This window comes from Corythoichthys intestinalis, chromosome 7 (genome assembly GCF_030265065.1).
Source record: "Corythoichthys intestinalis isolate RoL2023-P3 chromosome 7, ASM3026506v1, whole genome shotgun sequence".
Lineage (NCBI taxonomy): Eukaryota > Metazoa > Chordata > Actinopteri > Syngnathiformes > Syngnathidae > Corythoichthys > Corythoichthys intestinalis.
In genome coordinates, this window is record NC_080401.1 from 55,527,226 (window position 1) to 55,551,159 (window position 23,934).

General features: G+C 36.5%; 1 protein-coding gene and 2 long non-coding RNA genes across 3 annotated transcripts in view; 2 read left to right on the forward strand and 1 right to left on the reverse strand.

The window, feature by feature from the left end:
* LOC130919453 (uncharacterized) overlaps positions 1 to 5,818 on the reverse strand; it is a 32,735-nt gene extending 26,917 nt beyond the window's left edge. Inside the window, exon 1 of the long non-coding RNA XR_009063962.1 lies at positions 5,671 to 5,818. This is a non-coding gene — a long non-coding RNA (uncharacterized LOC130919453). The remainder of the gene's footprint in view (positions 1 to 5,670) is intronic.
* LOC130919452 (uncharacterized) overlaps positions 1 to 6,012 on the forward strand; it is a 37,134-nt gene extending 31,122 nt beyond the window's left edge. The window contains exon 3 of the long non-coding RNA XR_009063961.1: positions 5,684 to 6,012. This is a non-coding gene — a long non-coding RNA (uncharacterized LOC130919452). The remainder of the gene's footprint in view (positions 1 to 5,683) is intronic.
* A 3,110-nt stretch (positions 6,013 to 9,122) lies between these two features.
* On the forward strand, positions 9,123 to 10,779 carry sox14 (SRY-box transcription factor 14). The gene has a single exon (XM_057842189.1). It carries the CDS (start codon positions 9,548 to 9,550, stop codon positions 10,292 to 10,294), a length of 747 nt encoding a protein of 248 aa, XP_057698172.1. The 5' UTR covers positions 9,123 to 9,547; the 3' UTR covers positions 10,295 to 10,779.
* Positions 10,780 to 23,934: the final 13,155 nt, after the last annotated feature.

Sequence of the window (23,934 nt, forward strand, 5' to 3'; positions counted from 1 at the left end):
ATAACCGAAATAAACTGACAAGCTATTCAACCAGCATGTTTCCCTAATGCAGCAGTTCAAAACTACATTGCCCAAAATGCCTAGCGCGGCTGAGCGCACAGATAGCTACCCTGTGAGCAAGTACCGGCCGAGGCAAAATCAAACTTTGCTATAAAAGTTTACAATCATCGGCAGCGCAACGATGCGACACCAAACGGGATTTTAAAGATTACACCAGTACAAATCTCTGACAGAAGTCAACAGTTGCCATTATATACGTATTTATCGTAAAAAGCTCTTAACTGGGCATGCGCTCCTACTTGAAATATAATACTAACACTCAACCAAGACTAATACAATACACTGCATCTCTGTGTACACATATAACACAATATACAACAGAAGACCCGTGATCGACATTATCAGGAGGGAAACCTACAGAAACGTGTATGGAGCCACGTCTTAAAATTCCTTATTGTAGTTTGATCTCTTGCCAAACTGTCAACTGTTGTTAGATGATGGTAATTCCCCATGAAACAAAGGGTAAACTGCCAACAAAAAACAAGAAGAAGATGTACTTCTTCTCCCGCCCCTACTAGTCGGAGCCACATCAACGCAGGCAGGCGCTGCCTCCTAGCGGCCGGAGGGATTCTCTTCAAATTGGTCCTGTGAAAAATTATAAAAAACGGACATTTTCATGAATTTATGAAACCCGGCCGGACCCTCCGGAGAGCACGTAATAAGAGGACATGTCCGGGCAAAAGAGGACGTTTGGTCACCCTATTATATAACATTTAAGCTAGCGGACTTTTGCTACGCAAGGTAGCCAATTGGTGTAAACATAAGCATTAGATAGCATTTGAGCTAGCGGCCTTTTGTTATGCAAGTTGTTGTAACCATTAGCAGTATATAGCATTTAAGCTAGCGGACCTTTGTAGTAGTCTAAATTGTAAGTCCTGATAGGAGTTTCAGTTTTTGCAGTGTTCAAAATAAATGTATGATACCTGCTGTATTGGAGCACATTAGGCACCAGTGCTACTTGGTGTTTATCCATCAATGACTACTGAGCTAAAATTGACAGTTAGCGTTGTTATGTTTTTATTTTACACGTTCATCAGTCTACAGCGCTGTTTTTACATATTAAAAAGCCAGTATGAAACACACGTTAGCCACGCATCGACAGTAGTCATGATTAATAGAAACCTAACCCTCCGCAGGGCTAACGTTACGTTAGCATGGTAATCTAACGTTAATCTTATTTATTAGCACTGCGTTAATTTACCATAATTTTGGACTATAAGCCGCACCTGACTATAAGCCACCACCCACCAAATTTAACACATAAATAGCATTTTTTTTATAGATAAGTCGTACTGGACCGTAAGCCGCAGCTGTCCTAACTGTATTATGGGATATTTACACCAAAATATATTAATCGGAAATACTTTATTTGACAGCGGCATCATAAGATGTCATAAGGCCAAATGAACCACCATGAAGCTTAGAACCAATTGGCTGCAAAGTTTCATTCCTTCAAGAAGCTTCATTTGGCCATCACTGCTCCCTTGAAGAAGACAGTCAACCTCTGCTGCCACCTGCTGTTGTCCAACATGCCTCCTAGCATGCATTGTAGCGCTACAGATGAAAATAACATTCAAAATTTATGTTCTATGCTAATTATTTTTTCAGTTAGTGTTCCAGTAGTTTCATTAATTGCAATGTTTTTTTATTTGGTAACACTTTATTTGACAGTGCCACCATAAGACTGTCATAAGACCATCTTAATTATGACATTACACTGCCATGAGCATTAATGAATGCTTATGACTGATGTCATTTTGTCTTATTTTCTTTTAAATTATCTCACGTTTGAATGGATGTAAAAGTTCCGAGCTGGACATAAAGGGAGTTAGTGACATAATTTACCGGATGACACTTACTGACATCTGTTATAAGCATTCATTAATTCCCATGATGGTGTGATGTCATAATTATGACGGTCTTATGGCAGTCTTATTATTCCGCTGTCAAATAAAGTGTTAACTATTAACACAAGTAAATCAACAAATAAGCCGCACTGGACTATAAGACACAGAATTCAAAATGGAGGAAAAAAGTAGCGGCTTATAGTCCGAAATTTACGGTAATTTTACCTCGTCCCGAGTATCGCTCCTCTGCTCTCTGAGTAAACTGGGTGCCTTCGGTGGAGCTGCAGCAGTGAAGACGTGCTTTTGTGTTATGCAAGCGCTGTCTTCGCTTTCGTCGGCTTCTTCCACGTTACCTCTATTTTTATGCATGGTTGAAATCAAATATACTGCTGGCCAAAAGTATTGGCACCCCTGCAATTCTGTCAGATAATGCTCGAGTTCTCCCAGAAGATGGTTGCTATTACAAATGCTTTGGTAGTAATATCTTTATTTATTTTGCTTGCAATGAAAAAACACAAAAGAGATTGAAAAAAAAATTAAATCATTATCGTTTTTCACAAAACTCCAAAAATGGGCCACACAAAAGTATTGGCACCCTCAGCCTAATACTTAGTAGCACAACCTTTAGACATAATAACTGCGAACAACCACTTCCGGTATCCATCAATGAGTTTCTTACAATGCTCTGCTGGAATTTTAGACCATTCTTATTTGGCCAACGGCTCCAAGTCTCTGAGATTTAAAGGGTGCCTTCCAAACTGCCATTTTCAGATATCTCCACAGGTGTTCTATGGGATTCAGGTCTGGACTCATTGCCAGCTACTTTCTCAAACCATTTTCTAGTGCTTTTTGAAGTGTGTTTAGGGTCATTGTCCTGCTGGAAGACCCATGACCTCTGAGGTAGACCCAGCTTTCTTACATTAGGCCTTGCATTATGCTGCAAAATTTGTTGGTAGTCTTCAGACTTCATAATGCCATGCACACGGTCAAGCATTCCAGTACCAGAGGCAGCAAAACAACCCCAAAACATCAGGGAACCTTCGCCGTGTTTGACTGTGGGGATCGTGTTCTTTTCTATGAAGGCCTAGTTTTTTTCCCCCTGTAAACTCTGTGTTGATACTTTTTCCCAAAAAGCGCTGCTTTTGTCTTATCTGACCAGAGAACATTTTTCCAAAACGCTTTTTGCTTTCTCAGGTAAGTTTTGGCAAACTCCAGTCTGGCTTTTTATGTCTTTGGGTCAGAAGTGAGAGCTTCCTGGGTATCATACCATAGACTCCCTTTTCATTTAGACACCGATGGATAGTACGACTTGACACTGTTGTACCCTTGAACCGCGGGACAGCTTGAACTTGTTTGGATGTTAGTCGAGGTTCTTTATCAACCATCCGCACAATCTTTCGTTGAAATATCTCGTAAATTTTTCTTTTCTGTCTTCATTTAGGGAAGTTAGACACAGTTCCATGGGCTTTACACGTATTGGTGACACTGCGCACAGTAGAAACAGGAACATTCAGGTCTTTGGAGATGGACTTGTAGCCTTGAGATTGCCCATGCTTCCTCACAATTTTGCTTTTTAAGTCTTCAGACAGTTCTTTGGTCTTCTTCCTTTTCTCCATGTTCAATATGGTTCACACAAGGACACAGGACAGAGGTTGAGTCAACTTGAATCCATTTTACTGGCTGCAAGTGTGATTTAGTTATTGCCACCACCTGTTATGTCCCACAGGTAAGTAACAGCTGCTGTTAAATACACAATTTATAGAAGCATCACATGATTTTTCAAAGGATGCCAATACTTTTGTCCTGCCCATTTTTTGAGTTTTGTGTAAAAACTAGGGCTGTCAAAATTATCGCGTTAACGGGCGGTAATTATTTTTTTAAATTAATCACGTTAAAATATTTGACGCAATTAACGCACATGCCCCGCTCAGATTAAAATGACAGCAGTGTAATGTCCGCTTGTTACTCGTTACCTGTTTTTTGTTGTTTGGCGCCCTCTGCTGGCGCTTGGGTCCAAATTATTTTATGGGTTTGGGGAGTGAGCATGGTGTAATGACATCAACAATGGCGAGCTACTAGTTTATTTTTTTGATTGAACATTTTACAAATTTTATAAAACGAAAACATTTAGAGTGGTTTTAATATAAAATTTCTATGACTTGTACTGACATTTATCTTTTAAGAACTAAACGTTTTTCTATCCATGGATCGCTTTAAGAGAATGTTAATAATGTTAATGGCATCTTGTTGATTTATTGTTATAATAAACAAATACAGTACTTATGTACCGTATGTTGAATGTATATATCTGTCATGTCTTATCTTTTCATTCCAACAATAATTTACAGAAAAATATGGCATATTTTATAGATGGTTTGAATTGCGATTAATTACGATTAATTAATTTTTAAGCTGTAATTAACTCGATTAAAAATTTTAATCGTTTGCCAGCCCTAGTAAAAACATAATGATTTAACTTTTTTCCTTGCCTTGTATCGCAAATCGTATCATGTGCTACCTAAGTTCCCATCACTAATGTCTCTTATCGCCAATTTTCTCAGTTTTTTAAAATTTTATTATTTAGACTAAAACAGAAAAAAATAAATATTAGCGCCGTCTATACCGGCTTCGTCATGTCTGCTTCTTGTTCTTCTGCAAAGAATTTCATTGTGTTAATGAAGGTCAGCGGTGAGTCACATCTTCTGGTCTTTTGTGATGATTTATCAGGGCCCATCTCCCTTTAATCCTAATTGTATTGGAGAACGCGGGCCGCGCGGACCCGAGCGCTCTTTGATGTTCTCCTCTTATCACCTTTGCCTCATCCCTCGACAACCCGCAATTTCTAAAGCTATATTCATAAACTTCACTATAAACACCGTCGTTCGGTGAAGTTTTTCCTCATTAAAATCGATCCGAATTGATTTTAAAAAATTCTAATAAATCGCAGTACGCGTTTGCCACCTGCAAGGGCGCTGCTGAGTCACTTTTACTTGTTTTCACACTGAAGAGTGTCATTCATATGCTCATATTTCATCTCTTTTCTGCAGCAGCGTCAAATATTATTCAGCACCGGCGTGTGTGTGTGACTTTCACGCGCACAAAAGAAGCTTTTACACAAACAAGCGATATTATTGGAGGGAGGCGTTAAGAGGGAGGCTGACGTTCAAAAGCCGATGATAGTTTTGTTGGCTGCGAGGTGGGGGGATTCAGGGGGGGCTCGAGTTCCACGTCTGAATGTGAAGAGCTTCAGCACCATGGACAGTTACACAAGGGGGGAGCAGGTGCACGAGTGTGCGCTCGTGCATTTTTAAAGCTTATTAACTACTATAAAGACTATAGATTAAAACCCATTTCAAATTTTCATTTTTTAACATAGATTAGTCGATGAATTGGTGAAATGATCATACTATCAAGTGCTTTATCTAAAGCATTAGAGCAATGTTTTTTAAAAAAAAAATGTCAGGTAATAAAAATGCAAAAATATCACTTTTTACCATTACAAAATGTAACTTTCCATAATTTTAAACTTGTGAACGAAATTTATATTTAATTTGTCTAAACATTGCATTCAAAGCACAGCAGCCTTTACCAGATGGTACAATACTATTAACATTATTTATTTATTTCAAAATGCTATTGTAATTAATAGTAACACAATTTTAACTACTGACACCTGTTTTTTTTCCTGAATCAATATCCAATACAGGCAAACTATAGTTTTTTTCTTTCAATCTCTCTTTTTTAATTTTTTTTTTTTTTTTACCTCGTGTGCGCAGAGCCCATCACCGAGCTTGATCCAGGAAGAAGTCGCCACCCGAGTCTCCCTTTTTCTCTCTCCTACTTCATCATCTTCCTTCCTCCCCTCACACCCCCGCCGCCCCCCGACAAGAAAATGATGAAAATCTTCCTTCTTCTCGTTGTACGAGAGCGCATGCGCGGCAAAAGAGAGAGAGAGCGAGAAATGAAAACATTAGTAGTGTCCCACCTCAAAAAAAAAAAAAAAATACAGGGAACACTTGAAATCGAATGTACTCCTACATAATAATGAAAAAAGTGAATATCGAAGTGTTTAAGTGTTACATTTATTAAACTTATCGGCAATTAACACTCATTCAATTCAAATCTATTCTAACAAATCTATTGATTACAGATTTACATAGTATTTTTTTTTAACAATATCTAAATCAAATATTAAGTTCTGTATTATCAACGTTCAGTCCAAGTGGATATATTTGAATGCACGGTAGGTTTTCAACTAATTCCCATTTTTACATATATATGGTTATTGTAATTTTGACTTTTGTTTTTTATTTTAAAAGCCGTCCAACCTCCAGATTCATCACTGTTGTACAGTATTTTATTAGTGTACTTATTATATTAGTAGTTTTAGACTGATTAAATGTTTTAATAAGATGTCTGTAAGTTTAGGAAAATTGTTCCGTCGTAATATATATATATATATATATATATATATATATATATATATATATATATATATATATATATATATATATATATATATATATATATTTAAACAACTTAGATGACTTTTAGTGTACTCACTTGTGAGTGACATTTTTTTATTTGTATTCAAATTCTACATAAACGTACAGTACAGCAAATAGAATTTTAATATATTCAAGCATGTCAGTATTTTTTCCTCGAGACGTTTTATACTATTTTTTTTTCAATGTTCGTACATTTTTGAGTATGAATTTTCTAATTTCGTTAGAATGTTTCACTTTTTTTGAATTATCCTGTTCAACAAAACTGACATTTTTAGTGTATGTTCCGCTTTGATTTTTGAATTTTTTTTTCTTTTTAGATATATTTTATATGAGTAACATACTTTTGAAGTGGGATTTACACTAAATTTAAATTTTCAAGAATATAGTGAAAGCTTTAAAGCTCTAATCAAATAGCTGCCAATAACGGCGATGGACTTCACAGTTAAAGCTTTAACTCTGAGTTTGTTTAAATTTGAACTTTGAAATCAGTATAAACGATTTTTTTCTTTCAAGTTTAAATTTTGTGTGAATAAAAGTTCAAGTTTGGAAACCAAAATGATTTACTTTCCTCACATTCAAATTTGCGGGAAACCGACTGACCAAAAACATTAGCACTATCAGCGAAAGCTTGAGTTTAGATGTAAAACGATGATTTTCTTCAAATTTAAAATTGGTGTACAACAAATAGTTAAACCTTTAATTCCAGGATTAAATATTTTTATTTATTTATTTTTTTTTTTTTGTGTACAACGTCATAGAACAAAACTGTGTTAAAGCTTTAACTCAGAGTTTCTTTTTTTACACTAAATTTAAATTGTCAAGAATATATTGAAAGCTTTAAGGCTCTAATTAAATGGCTGCCAATAACGGCGATGGACATCACAGTTAAAGCTTTAACTCTGAGTTTGTTTACATTTTAACTTTGACATCAGTAGAAATGATATTTTTCTTTCAAATTTAAATTTTAGGTTGAAAAATAGAAAACTGTCAGATTTAAAGTTTTAATTTTGAGATTAAAGTTTAGAAACAGAAATGATGAATTTTCCGCATATTCAAATTTGTGGAAAACCGACAGAACATTAGCACTATCAGTTAAAGCTTTAACTCTGAGTTTAGATATTAAACAATGATTATTCTTCATAAGTGAATTTGGAGTACAACAAACAATATTAAAAAAGAGTTAAATCTTTAAGAGATTAAGTTTAATTTTTAACACATTTTATTTTTAGTGTATAACACAAACCGAACAAAACTGAGTTAAAGCTTTAACTCTGAGTTTACATCTAAAGCTTTGACAGCAAAGGTGATTGATTTTCTTGTAGATAGGTTTTATTAACAGACTCAATATCCAAATCACAACAACACAGCACAAGCAAAAGCTTAAAAATATAACAATAATAATTAGGGCTGTCAAAATTATCGCGTTAACGGGCGGTAATTAATTTTTTAAAATTAATCACGTTAAAATATTTGACGCAATTAACGCACATGCCCCGCTCAAACAGATTAAAATGACAGCACAGTGCAATGCCAACTTGTTACTTGTGTTTTTTGGAGTTTTGTCGCCCTCTGCTGGTGCTTGGGTGCGACTGATTTTATGGGCTTCAGCACCCATGAGCATTGTGTAATTATTGACATCAACAATGGCGGGCTACTAGTTTATTTTTTGATTGAAAATGTTACAAATTTTATTAAAACGAAAAACTTAAGAGGGGTTTTAATATAAAATTTCTATAACTTGTACTAACATTTATCTTTGAAGAACTACAAGTCCATGGATCGCTTTAACAGAATGTTAATAATGTTAATGCCATCATGTTGATTTATTGTTATAATAAACAAATACAGTACTTATGTACCGTATGTTGAATGTCTATATCCATCTTGTCTTATCTTTCCATTCCAACAATAATTTACAGAAAAATATGGCATATTTTATAGATGATTTGAATTGTGATTAATTACGACTAATGAATTTCTAAGCTGTAATTAATTTGATTAAAAATTTTAATCGTTTGACAGCCCTAAATTATATTAATTATAGTACTTAAACATTAGTTATTGTCTAAAAATGCATTAACTAATGTTAACTAAGGGACCCTTATTGTAAAGTGTTACCGGAAAATGACAGCGCAGTACTCAATTTGGACATTTAGGGATGTAGTTTCTAAGGGGTGTACTCACTTTTGTTGCCAGGAGTTTAGATATTAATGGCTATATTTTGAGTTATTTTGAGGGGAAAATAAATCAATCTTGTCTTATCTTTCCATTCCAACAATAATTTACAGAAAAATATGGCATATTTTATAGATGGTTTGAATTGAGATTAATTACGATTAAGTACGATTAATTAATTTTTAAGCTGTAATTAACTCGATTAAAAATTTTAATCGTTTGACAGCCCTAATAATAATAAAATGAAATAAATTACTAAACACTGAGTCTCCTATAGTGACCCACTTTTAAAAGGCTTTTATGCTAGAATGTGTCTTTTTTTTTTTTTTTTTTAATACTAAATTTAAATAGTCAAAAATACAGAGAAAGGTTTAAAGCTCAAATGAAATGGCTACCAATGACGGCGATGGACGTCCAATTCCAAATGAATTCGACGTCTACCACCGCCAATGGCAGTGAATGAGTTAAAGTGAGGTGCGTCTCTCCCGGATTGGTCCCTTCCCTTCCTCCTTATGCACGCACCTCAGTGACGTCACGTTGCGTGCCAGAACGCGGCGCTCCCAAGCCCTGCCTTTGAACTTGGCGGCGCTTTTGGCTCCCTCCGCGTTGCTCTCCGCGCTCATTTGCAAAAGGCTGGCCAGGTGCTGCTCCAGCAAACACGCGAGCGAGCGCACCGAGCCACTGCCGAACCACGACGCAACAACAAAACAAGAAAAGAAGAGAGAGAGCAGAAAAAGAGGAGAACAATTGTCCGCTCTGCCATTTTTTTGTGGATTCTTCTATTCTTGGTGGACTTTTGCAACCCCGCTTTGGATTTTTAAAACTTTTTTTTCTTTCCTTTTGTTCGCCCCCATCCGTGTGGCATGCCTGCATCCGTCTCGCATCTCCCCGACAGCAGGTGAACTCCAATAGCAACTTTTTTTTTTTTTTTCTCGTGTCGTTTCTCCTACAAACATCATGTCCAAGCCGGCCGACCACATCAAGAGACCCATGAACGCCTTCATGGTCTGGTCCCGCGGCCAGCGGCGGAAGATGGCCCAGGAGAACCCCAAGATGCACAACTCGGAGATCAGCAAACGTCTGGGCGCCGAGTGGAAGCTGCTGTCCGAGGCCGAGAAGCGGCCGTACATCGACGAGGCCAAGCGGCTGCGCGCGCAACACATGAAGGAACACCCGGACTACAAGTACCGGCCGAGGCGCAAGCCCAAGAACCTGCTGAAGAAGGACCGCTACGTCTTCCCCTTGCCCTATCTGGCCGGCGACGCCGAGCAGCTGAAGGGTTTGCCCAGCATGCCGTCGGACGCGCTGCTGGGCCCGGTGGAGAAGGCGGCGGCAGCGCGGGCCTTCCTGCCCCCGACCTCCGCCGCCTCGCCCTACTCGTCCTTCCTGGACGCGGCGGGCTTCGGCCAGAAGATGGGCGACATGCCGCACGCCGCTTTGGCAGCCGCCGCCGCCGGCGTGCCCTACTCGTCGCTAGGCTACCAGGGGGGCGCCTTCGGTTCTCTCGGCTGCCCCACGCAGCACCCTCACCCGCACACGCACACCCACCCGTCGCCCACGAACCCGGGTTACGTGGTGCCGTGTAACTGCAGCGCCTGGTCCGCCGCGTCCAGTTTGCAGCCGCCCGTGGCCTACATCCTCTTTCCAGGTATGAGCAAGGGTGCCATTGACCCCTACTCGTCCGCGCACGCCGCTGCCATGTAACGCCGGCTTACCCGCAAGAACTCTTCCAAAAACCTGCATGTACATAAAACAAAAGCCGACCCGACACGGACCAAAAAACCGCAGAGGACTTTTACTACTTTTCCCGCAGGCGTGCAGGATTGTAACAAATGTAAATGTTTATACGGCAGCCTGCCAGAAGAAAACAAAACAAACAAAAAAAACAACAAATAAGGAGGCCTTTAACTTTATTTATTGTGTACATTTCAATGCTGATTTGTCTTGATTATTATTGATAAACTATTATAACGCCCTCGCAATTGGCACTTCTGACATACGGGTTACAAATGACATCAATTGTTTGATTTCCTCCCCTGTATTTTTTAATTTAAGTTGGAATTCTGTGTATTTTCTATCTCAAGAAAAAAAAAAAGAGACTAATAAAAATGTCATGTATCTATAGAAGCTTTTGACACCTCTTTGTTAACGGCAAAGAGAAGAAGAGTCCAATAAAAAGACAATCTGTCTCATTTGATGTTTTATTTTTGGGCAAATCTTTTGATGAAATCAACATTTGCTCGGAAATTTTCTTCCAAAAAATTTTTTTTTCCGGAGAACCGGCGCGGAGGAGGGGAGGCCTCCCGGGATGCAAGCCGCCTGTCGGACTCGTTTGACGGCTTCGTGGCTGAGCCCTGACCGGGAGCTTCCTGGAAGTGGATTTTTCCCCAAATGCAAACTAAAATCAAAACATTTTAATATCGTTTTGCACTTACTTGTTTGTCACTTTGACAACCAACCAACCAACCAAAAAAAAAAAAAAAAAATCATTAAAAAAAAAACACTTGAAAAGAGATGATCACGTGTTCCAACTTGCGCGCTGACTCATTAAGACAAAAGACTCACCGCATATACACACACGCAGGAATTCACTCAATGTGTGTGTGTCGGCTGGGAGGGTTACGCGCACACGCACGAGCACGCGCCTCTTCTAATTAAGAATTTCATTTTCCACGTGCAAATTGTTGACTTTATCTGTCGGGAACATATGCTGCACACAAGTGGAGGTGCAATCTATCCCTGGAGGGGAGGAAGAGGAGGAGGACGAAGGTGGGGGGACGCTCAGCTTGGAAATGAGCAGACTTCAAGTTGCTCACCCTAAAAAACATAAAAGAGGGTGTAAAGGGACCACATTTGACGTGATGATGGTTGAATCTGGATTTGGATTGTTTTGATTTTGGGGTTTTTGATTGCTTGATGGTGACGTGGTGATTTTTTTTGTGGGGTGGAATTTCGAATCTTTTGGACACTTTAAAAACGCACGGGCTTTATTATTATTATAAAGCTCGGATTTGTATGATTAATTCTAATTGGTTATGTTTTTTTTTAATACAGTTTGTAGTAACCATTTTCATCGCTGTTTTTAGTTGAATTTTTTTTGTCAGTTGTGAAAATCATGTTTCTTGGATTCCACTATAAGGTCTATTATAAGGTTAATTTGAGCTTATTTATTTTTCTAAATGGCGATTTCTAACGTATTAGTTTTTCAGATTCTAGTCCATTTTGTGTTTATCAAACATTTGTTGTACGATATTTAAGATGGTATTTAAGCAGTATACGATTTTTTGGTCGTATTTTCATTTTCTAATGAAGTTTATATTAAGATAAGACTTTATTAATACACCATAAGGGAAATTTAGGCATTGCACACACAAAAAAAATAACTGGTGGATTTAGTTGATGGAATCACTAACAATTTACACTTATTTTTATTAAGTAAATTTTACTTCTTGCAATATTAAGTTCAGTTCACAAGCAGTAAAATGCTGTTTGCAATATAAAGTTCAGTTCACAAGCAGTAAAATTTACTTAATAGAAGTGAAAATTGTTACAATGGTTTTATCAAGCAAATCCACCAGTTATTTTTTCAGTGCAGCAGCTCATACAGTGTACAATCACATACATAACATATAGAATAACTATATAATAAAAAAGGTATATACGAATATTATACTTCAAATAGACGTTAATCTTTACTTAACGCATTTTGTCTTATGTTTCCGCTTGACTTTTACATGAACTCATCAGCAAACATCATTATTATTATTATTATTTATTTTAAAAATGTATTGTGTAACTGAATTGGAATGACTTATTTCTGACAAAATTGCGCGTAAATGACGTTAAAATGTTATTTTTTCGATACTAATCGAAAAGTGTCCACGCGTGTCTTATCTCCTCGGCAGCGCCCCATCTTCCTCCTCCTCCTCCTCTTCCTCCACGCGGATCATAATTGTTCTTGATTTGATTTCATTCATTTCATTCGCTTTCAGGTCATTTATACGCTTCATTTGCTGATAAAAGTCCACGGGGGAGGGATTTTTTTAAAAAAGAAAAAGATAAAAAGAGGTGGGAGGGTCGTTTTTCTTTCCTTTTTTGATGCGAGACACTTAAAAATCAAAGACAATGACTGTTTTTCTTTGTGTGTGCATTTAATGAAATTGCCTCCACTTAGTGCGCTTGATTGGAGATGTGAGCAAGATGCGATAAAAAGGCAAAGAAAAAGCAAATGGGGAGAAAAGCTTGTGTGGGCGAGCCGCCGAGGAGAAAACGGATCTCATTTCGGCATATTAAATATTGTCTCCTAAAAAAGGATGAAAAGCACCCTCGTCTGTATATCTGAAATTGAATCTGGGATAGCATTTGCACGTGGAAAAAAGAGAAGCCACTGTGTTGTTTGAAGCAAGATGCTTTTTTTAAAGGCGCAGAAATGATAAAAATGTTTTTTTAAGTATATATAAATAAAAGGAAGAAAGCTTAGAGTAAAGGGAATCACATTGCAACGCTTGTTTAATGTGATTTGCATCCAGACTTTATTTTCAAACACAGGAGGGACTTTTTTTAGATTCGTATTTATTTGCGCAGGATACACAAGGTACGCAAATGCTAAAAGTGAGAGACATATACTTGATATTTGTCAAAAGTCTATATTTTTTTTGTAAATTTGATGTTTCTTATCAGATTATAAAAAATATTGCATCTGAGTCACTGAGATCAAATCTTTCAACCTTTATCCGTTCAGAATTATTTTAGTGAGATCAGAGGCACGTTATATGAACAAATATTTTTAGTTTACATGAAATGTATTTTTTTTTTTAGATGTATAATGTTTAACCCCATATATAGTGAACTCATTTAAATACAATGACGTAGAAAAACTTGTATTTCTTTATTTCACCATTCAAATTTGATTATTTTTGTATTTTTGACCAATATTTCATCAATGTATTTATACAAACTGTACGCAGCAATACCAATCATAATGTTTGCAATATTTTCATGAATAAAATTACAATCATTTTAGATAAAAGATGGTGATATTGAACAATCTCTTTTTGAGGTTATGATCCTGTTTTAGAAATATTACGTACTTTTTAGATATTCAATTAATAATAATTATTATTTAACTTCATAAAAACAAACAAAAGCACAGTCTATTAAAATAAAGCAACCAAGAAATGAATTAATTTGAACTATTTCTGGACTTTTTTTTTTTTTTTTTTTTTTCTTATACCATGTCAAATGCAAATGCAGTTATTAATTCAAATAGTCATTACAGTCAGAATTTGAAATACTATTTATCTTGTATACTATATATAAAAGAAGTATCATCCACAACGTTAAAAATGTCACCTTATGTAGTGAAGATTTTGACGTAATACTGAAATATGACAAATATGACTTCTGCATTCGGTGTAAAAAAAATAATAATGATAACCAAGCAAATAATTCCTGTTCATTTTATTTTCAAAAATAGATCAGCGTAGTCTCTTTATCCAAAACTATAGCAGACATCCATGTCCAACAATGTCACCCAATCCTCCTACTGATATGAATTCATGGGTTTTTTAACGGTACACGTCCAGTTGTTATGCATCTTTTAGTAATATGTATGGATGTAGTGCGGCTAATTTAGCTGAATTAGCTACTCTGTACTTGACGTACCTCCAAAAGTTTGTTCATTCGTTACCAACCCTCCCACTTCAAATGGATTATCATGTGACGTCCAATTATCCTTCTGATGTGAATTTTAGTTTTTCACCAGAAGACATTCAGTTATTATACTACGTATCTTATAGTGTGTAAAGAAAATTTAGCTAAATTAGCTACTCTGTAAAACGGATTATCATTAGGCGTCCAATCATTCTTCTGATGTGAATATATATGGGTTTTTCACCAGTAGACATCCAGTTGTTATACTACATATCTTTTAGTTATATGTTAAAGATATAGTGCGGCTAATTTAGCTAAATTAGCTACTATGTACTTGACGTAGCTCCAATCGTCCAAACGTTTGTTCATTCCCTGCCAACCCTCCCACTTAAAATCGACTATTATGTGGCGTCCAATCATCCTTCTGATGTGACTTTATGGGTTTTTCACCAGTAGACGTTTAGTTGTCATACTACGAATCTTTTAGGAATATCTAAAGATGCATAGTCTGGCTAATTTTAGCTAAATTAGCTAATCTGTATATGAGGTAGCTCTAATCATCCAAACATTTGTTCATTCACTGCCAAACTTCCCACTTCAAATGGATTATTAAGTGGCATCCAGTCATTCTTCTGATGAGAATTTATGAATTTTTCACCAGAAGACGTTTAGTTGTCATACTACGTATCTTTTAGTTATATGTAATGATGTAGTGCAACTAAATTAGCTACTCTGTCCTTCATGTAGCTCCAATCGTCCCAACGTTTTCATTCACTGCCAACCCTTCCACTTCAAATGGATTATTATGTGGCGTCCAATCATCCTTCTGATGTGACTTTATGGGTTTTTCACCAGTAGATGTTTAGTTGTCATACTACGTATCTTTTATTGATATTTAAAGAGGTAGTGCGGCTAATTTGAGCTAAATTAGCTACACGTTACTCGATGTAGCTCCGATTGTCCAAACATTTGTTCACTTGCTGCCAACCCTCCCACTTCAAATGGATTATCATAAAGTGTCCAATCATCCTTCTGATGTGAATTTAAATGAGATTTTCACCAGTAGACTTTTAGTTGTTATACTACGTATCTTTTAGTAATATGTATGCAAGTAGTGCGGCTAATTTAGCTGAATTAGCAACTCTGTATTTGACGTAGCTCCAATCGTCCAAATATTTGTTCATTCACCGCCAACCCTCCCACTTCAAATGGATTATCATGGAGTGTCCAATCATTCTTCTGATGGGAATTTATGAATTTTTCACCAGAAGACGTTTAGTTGTCATACTACTATCTTTTAGTTATATGTAAAGATGTAGTGCGGCTAAATTAGCTACTTGATGTAGCTTGATGTAGCTCCAATCCTCCCAATGTTTGTTCATTCACCGCCAACCCTTCCACTTCAAATGGATTATCATGTAGCATCCAATCATCATTCTGATGTGAATATATATGGGTTTTTCCACCACTAGACATCCAGTTGTTATACAACATATCTTTTAGTAATATGTGAAGATGTAGTAAGGCTAAATTAGCTACTCTATACTTGACGTGGCTCCAACCATCCAAACATTTGTTCATTCACTGCCATCCCTCCCACTTCAAATAGATTATCATGTGGCGTCCAATCATCCTTCTGATATGAATTCATGAGTTTTTCACCAGTAGACGTCCAGTTGTTATACAATGTATTTTAGTAATATAGAAAGATGTAACTCGGCTAAATTAGGTAGTCTGTACATGACGAAGCGCCAATCTTCCAAATGTTTGTTCATTCATTGCCAGCCATCCCACTGCAAATGGATTATCATTTGGCGTCCAATCATCCTTCTGATGTGAATTTGAGTTGTTCACCAGTAGATGTTTACTTTTTATACTTCATATCTTTTAGTAATATGCATAGATGGATTGCGGCTAATTTAGCTATATTAGCTACCCTGTACTTGACGTAGCTCCAATCGTCCATACGTTTGTTCATTCGCTGCCAGCCCTCCCACTTCAATTGGATTATGTGGCGTCCAATCATCCTTTTGATATGAGTTTTTCACCAGCAGACGTCAAGTTGTTATACTGCGTATCTTTTAGTAATATGTGAAGATAAAGTGTGGCTAATTTAGCTAAATTAGTACTTGACGCGATTCCAATTGTCCAAACGTTTGTTCATTCGCTGCCTAGCCTCCCACTTCAAATGGATTATCATGTGACGTCCAATCGTCCTTCTGATCATAGGTGGAGTTTGACTTTTGGGGCATGGGGGGCACAACATGTTGTTGACCCCAAAACGCAGTGTCAGCAATAAAATTAACTTACAAGAATATTTAAAATAATAAGCTGACAATGAGCGTTTTTTGTTTCCCATCATTCTTGAGGAGAATTCTGAATCAGGCTGCTTACTTTACGCCAAGGTCGTCATCCATTGAATTTTGTACGCCTGCCGGCGTAGTGCCAATGTAGTTACGCCAGTCAAAAATTGTATCCCCTGGGCGGAGCCAGATGGAGGTAGATTTGTGTTTTAATTATTCAATCAAAAAAAAAGTTTCTTCAATTAAAAAAAAGGTTGCATCAATCAAAATATATATTTTCAACGAAAAAAAGTCGCTTCAATCATAAAAATGTGTTTGAATGCAAAAATAAATTTGAAACTCAAAAAAACTATTTAAAAAAAAAATGCACGTGAAAGCTACTTTTCTTTGATTAATTAAAAATTTTTTTTTTTTTAATTTAAAATTTTCTTTCATTAAAACAACTTTTTAAATGAAGTAATGTTGATTTGTGTTTGGGCCACATTTTGGCTAGGACATTATTCTTTAAATTATTCAAGCAAAAAACAAGTTGCTTCAAAAAAATCTAGATTTTCAAAAAGAAAAAATCAATGAAAAACAAAAAAAGAGAAAAATTTCAATCATAGAAAAAAGTTTATAAATGCGAAAAAACATTAGAGATTGAAAAATTTGCATCTGAACACCTAATTTTTCATTGAAAAAGTTTTCTTTGATTGAAGCAATCCTTTTTGTGTTTGGGGCATATTATGAAAAGGACATTTGTGTCTAAATCATTCAATCACCAACAAGTTGCTTCAATCAGAAAAAAAAAAAAATTCAGTCAAAGAAAAAAATCATTTAATTTTTTTTTTCTCTAATATATATATATATATATATATATATATATATATTAGAGCTGTCAAAATTAACCCGTTAACGCGCGGTAATTAATTTTTTTTATTAATCACGTTAAAATTTTTGACGCAATTAACGCACATGTCCCGCTCAGACAGTATTCTGCCTTTTGGTAAGTTTTACAGCAAGGCTTTTTGTGCTAACAGCGAACTCTTGTGGTCGCTTTGCGACATGGTTTATTGGTTTCTTGCCAGTTCAATGTGGCTGCACGACGTCTCTGTTGTGCTTATATGATCCTTGGACAAGATTTGTCCGTAAGTATGGTTGTTGTAAAGAATGTACATATTATGTTAATAAGCGAAATGTTACAGTGCCTTGCAAAAGTATTCGGTCCCCTTGAATCTTGCAACCTTTCGCCACATTTCAGGCTTCAAACATAAAGATATGAAATTTAATTTTTTTGTCAAGAATCAACAACAAGTGGGACACAATCGTGAAGTGGAACAACATTTATTGGATAATTCAAACTTTTTTAACAAATAAAAAACTGAAAAGTGGGGCGTGCAATATTATTCGGCCCCTTTACTTTCAGTGCAGCAAACTCACTCCAGAAGTTCAGCGAGGATCTCTGAATGATCCAATGTTGTCCTAAATGACCGATGATGATAAATAGAATCCACCTGTGTGTAATCAAGTCTCCATATAAATGCACCTGCTCTGTGATAGTCTCAGGGTTCTGTTTAAAGTTCAGGGAGCATTATGAAAACCATGGAACACACCAGGCAGGTCCGAGATACTGTTGTGGAGAAGTTTAAAGCTGGATTTGGATACAAAAAGATTTCCCAAGCTTTAAACATCTCAAGGAGCACTGTGCAAGCCATCATATTGAAATGGAAGGAGCATCAGACCACTGCAAATCTACCAAGACCCGGCCGTCCTTCCAAACTTTCTTCTCAAACAAGGAGAAAACTGATCAGAGATGCAGCCAAGAGGCCCATGATCACTCTGGATGAACTGCAGAGATCTACAGCTGAGGTGGGAGAGTCTGTCCATAGGACAACAATCAGTCGTACACTGCACAAATCTGGCCTTTATGGAAGAGTGGCAGGAAGAAAGCCATTTCTCAAAGATATCCATAAAAAGTCTCGTTTAAAGTTTGCCACAAGCCACCTGGGAGACACACCAAACATGTGGAAGAAGGTGCTCTGGTCAGATGAAACCAAAATTGAACTTTTTGGCCACAATGCAAAACGATATGTTTGGCGTAAAAGCAACACAGCTCATCACCCTGAACACACCATCCCCACTGTCAAACATGGTGGTGGCAGCATCATGGTTTGGGCCTGCTTTTCTTCAGCAGGGACAGGGAAGATGGTTAAAATTGACGGGAAGATGGATGCAGCCAAATACAGGAACATTCTGGAAGAAAACCTGTTGGTATCTGCACAAGACCTGAGACTGGGACGGAGATTTATCTTCCAACAGGACAATGATCCAAAACATAAAGCCAAATCTACAATGGAATGGTTCAAAAATAAAGGTATCCAGGTGTTAGAATGGCCAAGTCAAAGTCCAGACCTGAATCCAATCGAGAATCTGTGGAAAGACCTGAAGACTGCTGTTCACAAACACTCTCCATCCAACCTCACTGAGCTGGAGCTGTTTTGCAAGGAAGAATGGGCAAGAATGTCAGTCTCTCGATGTGCAAAACTGATAGAAACATACCCCAAGTGACTTGCAGCTGTAATTGGAGCAAAAGGTGGCGCTACAAAGTAGTAACGCAAGGGGGCCGAATAATAAAGCACGCCCCACTTTTCAGTTTTTTATTTGTTAAAAAAGTTTAAATTATCCAATAAATGTTGCTCCACTTCACGATTGTGTCCCACTTGTTTTTGATTCTTGACAAAAAAATTTAATTTCATATCTTTATGTTTGAAGCCTGAAATGTGGCGAAAGGTTGCAAGATTTAAGGGGGCCGAATACTTTTGCAAGGCACTGTATATTTTTTGTATGAGACACTTTTTGTTTATGTTTAGTTAATCTGTATAGAGTGCTAAGCTAACGTTGTTGCTAATGCAATGCTTGTGTACTTTTTTTTTGTAGTTTTACGACGGTCTAAAGAGGTCAGTGGTTTGAGGCCATTTTATTAATAAATCAGATGAAAAAGGAAGAAGTCTGATTATTAAGGCGTCATTCACTAGCTGTCTAGCTTTGGAAAATACGCTTCGGAGTGAGGACAGCAGTCAGATTTAAATGACAGTAGAGTGAAATGCCCACTACAGTCCTTATGTACCGTATGTTGAATGTATATATCCATCCTGTGTCTTATCTTTCCATTCCAACAATTTATTTTACAGAATATATATATATAGTTCACAGAAAAATATGGCATATTTTATAGATGGTTTGAATTGCGATTAATTGCGATTAATTACGATTAATTAATTTTTTAGCTGCAATTAACTCGATTAAAATTTTTAATCGTTTGACAGGCCTAATATATATATATATATATATATATATATATATATATATATATATATATATATATATAATTATATGCAAAGCAAATTACTGTCTAAGGTGCTCGAAAGATAATTTCGACCCATTATAAAAATGTGTTTTTTTGTTCATTTCATTCATTTTTGTTGCAGTTTTATTGCTTTACAACTTTATATATATATAGGAAAGTCAATTACATGCAATGACACTTTTTGGCCACCGGGGGCGGCTGCCCCCCCCTTAAAATCCGCTTATACTTCTTATGTGTATTCATGGGGTTTTCACTAGTAGATATTAGAGGTGTGCAAAATTTCCGATTCTTAGATTATTCGCGATTCGGCCGTGGAAGATTCGAGAACGATTCACAAACATCTAAATTCCGATTATTGAAATATGCCAAGTAAAGCGCAAGTACAACACACTCAGCGCGCCGCGCGGTCAATGAGGAACGGAGCGAGAGTAGCTAAACATCATGCTTCTCATTACCCGGCCCCTCGGGTAATGCCAATGCTCAACTCACGGCTCTAGCTCAACTCATGCCACGAGATAAAAAACACAACAACATACCTGACTGCTGCCGAAAAGCTGCTACAAAGTAGCATAATGTTATGGTAGATATCATATATATAGGACTAGATGCACCATTGATTCGGTAGCGTTAGCAGCTCACCTACAAAAAGCTAGATGCGGGCGTTAGTAAACGGCCGCCATCTTAAAGCAGTACACCTCCCTGCAAGGCTGTTGTAGCGAACCTTCCAAGCAAACCTAATTAACTTTTTATCTAAAATACTCCTAAATCGGTAAAATATTGACTTGAATCTATCTTTAAAATAGTTTTAAAACTTTCACATGTCGAAAGTAGACAAAAGGGAAATTATGGAATAACGGGAGCAATTTTAACAAGTTTAACGGTTGATTCACAACATTAAATTAATTGAATGTAGTTTAAAGCTGCTGATACAGCTGGAGTTTTTTTATTTACTGTTATTTTTGTATATTTGTTTACTGCTATATGTTAACTTGATACTGAAATAGTTGTTTGGTTTAGCCTGAAAGTATTTTTGAACAATTTTATTAAAAAAAAAAAAAAAAAAAAAAGGAGGGGGGTGCATCAATAATCGTTTTATAATCGAATCGGATCCTCTGAATCGTAATCGTAATCGAATCGTTAGGTGCCCAAAGATTCCCAGCTCTACTAGATATCCAGTTGTTATACTACTTATCTTTTAGTAATATCTATAGTTGTAGTGCAGCTAATTTAGCTAAATTAGCCACTCTGTACTCGACATAACTACAATTGGACAAACGTTTGTTCATTCCCTGCTAACCCTGCCACTTCAAATGGATTATTATGTGGCGTCCAATCATCCTTCTGATGTGAATTTATGTGAGTTTTTCACCAGTAGACGTCCAGTTGTTATACTACATATCTTTAATAATATGTGAAGATGGAGTGTGGCTAATTTAGCTAATTTAACTACTCTGTACTTGACGTGCCTGCAATTGTCCAAACGTTTGTTCATTCGCTGCCTAGCCTCCCACCTCAAATGGATTATCATGTGACGTCCAATCATCCTTCTGATATGAGTTTTTCACCAGTAGACATCTAGTTGTTATACTACATATCTTCTAGTTATATGTTAAAGATGTAGTGTGGCGATTTCAGCTAAATTAGCTACTCTGTAGTTGACGTAGGTCCAATCTTCAAAACGTTTGTTCATTCCCTGCCCTCGCTCCCACTTCAAATCGATTCTCATGTGGCGTCCAATCATCCATCTGATGTGAGTTTATATAGGTTTTTCACCAGTAGACGTCCAGTTGTTATACTACATATCTTTTAGTGATATGTAAAGACGTAGTGTGGCTAATTTAGCTAAATTAGCTATACTCTGTACTTGACGTAGATTTTCGCCGCCTCTGTGAAAAAGAACGATAATGAGAGCATCTCGTGGGGCTGTTTTGGTATTTGTTTTCCAAATAATGCAATCATTAGATTTTTTGATTTATGTTAATACTTTGTCGAAACTACCAATTAATTTTTTTCTTCATTTTAGCAGTGTCGGTTCTGTGCTACAGAAAGTACGTGGGCGCTAATTTAGCATATTTAATTGCACTGTATAAATACGTATATCATATTGGAAAGATACGTAAGACAACGACTTTAATCTTGAAATATTACATAACATTACGCAACATTACGATTTTCCCTCACAATATCATGTAAAGTTACATAGAATTACGATATTAATATAGTAAAATTGCGACAAATTTCGTAATATGACTTTCGTGATAATATGGAATGTTTACGTAATTGTTTTCTTGTGATTCTAAGTTACATATTATTATGACTTGAATTTGGTAATATTACGATTTATTTCTCGAAATTTTATAACCTTTTTCTGGTAATATTAATACATATGACTGTTTTTTCTCATAAAATTACAACGCAAGACTAGTTTTCTATTTTCTTATGCTAAGTTAGCCAATTTATCTGCACTGCATCCATACGTATATCATATTGTAAAGATAAGCAATACAACTAGTTTTATCTTGAAATATTACGGAACGGTACGCAACATTACATTTTTTTTATCGCGATATCACGTAAAGTTACATAGCATGACTGTTTTAATCTGGTAAAATTACGACAATTTTCGTAATATTATGACTTTTATGATAATATGAAACTTTACGTAACATGACTTCTTTCTCGAAATATTATAACCTTTATCTCGTAATATTACAATGTATGAGTTAATTATCATAATAGTGTGACTTTTTTCCTCATAATATTACAACGCATTACTCAATTTTTTTTTATATTACGACTTTATTGTTGTAATATTACAAAAAGTTAGTATGACTTTTTTTCATAGTAAGTAAAAAGTTACACAATTTAAAAACTTTAATCTGGTAATATTACCACTTTCACTTTAATCTCGCAACATTACGTAAATTTATGTGAAATTATGACTTTTTTTTTTTTCTCATGATAGTACAGTGCTGGCCAGAAGTATTGGCACCCCTGCAATTCTGTTAGATATGACAGATGCTCAATTTCTCCCAGAAAATGATTGCAATTACAAATGCTTTGGTAGTATTATCTTCATTTATTTTGCTTGCAATGAAAAAACACAAACGAGATTGAAAAAAAAAAAAAATTAAATCATTATCATTTTACACAAAACTCCAAAAATGGGACAGACAAAAGTATTGGCACACTCAGCCTAATACTTGGTTGCACAACCTTTAGACAAAATAACTGCGAACAACCACTTCTGGTGTCCATCAATGAGTTTCTTACAATGCTCTGCTGGAATTTTACCCATTCTTCTTTTGCCAACTGCTCCAGGTCTCTGAGATTTATGGGCCGTTTACATGGTGACTCTTCGAGAAGACGAAAAATTTCAAATTTGTATTTGCGTCTCCATTAGAACAATGTCTCAATTTGGCATGTAAACGATGTAGTATTCATGCCAGGCCCTAGGGGACAGTGCAGATTTACAGGGCGACAGAGAATGATGCACTTTGACCCCACCAAGCTCCCTCAGCCCGGAAAAAAATATGCCCGCCCACTCGAAGCAATGGCATTTTTCTTTTGTTCAAAAAGGGGAAAAATGGAAACATTCAAAAAGGGAAAAAATGGAAACATTCAACGTATTTAATTTAAAAAATATTATTAAAACAGTAAATTAAAGCCGACATTCGCACGCCCAATGTGACCTGTATGAGTGCTGACGTTATCGGCGCGGTCTTGCGCCGCGGGAGCCTTTGATATGCATGCCGAGGAAGCCCCCTTCAATCCCCCGCAATTGGATTCTTCCACTTTGGAGGCAGGATTCAGAATTTTTCGGCATCGTCTACCGTCTTTGCCGACACCATATGCACGCGAGGCGAGTCCGCTACTCAGTCATTGCGTTTTTGTGTCGCAGAGTCTCCATGTTAACTGCCCCTTAAAGGGTGCCTTCACCAAACTGCCATTTTCAGATCTCTCCACATGTGTTCTCCAAACAAGCTCAAGATTCAGGTCTGGACTCATTGCTGGCCACTTGAGAAGTCTCCAGTGCTTTCTCT

What these genes read in the sequence shown, in the direction of transcription:
- sox14 (XM_057842189.1), top strand. Translation starts at nt 9,548, where the DNA reads ATGTCCAAGCCGGCCGACCACATCAAGAGACCCATGAACGCCTTCATG.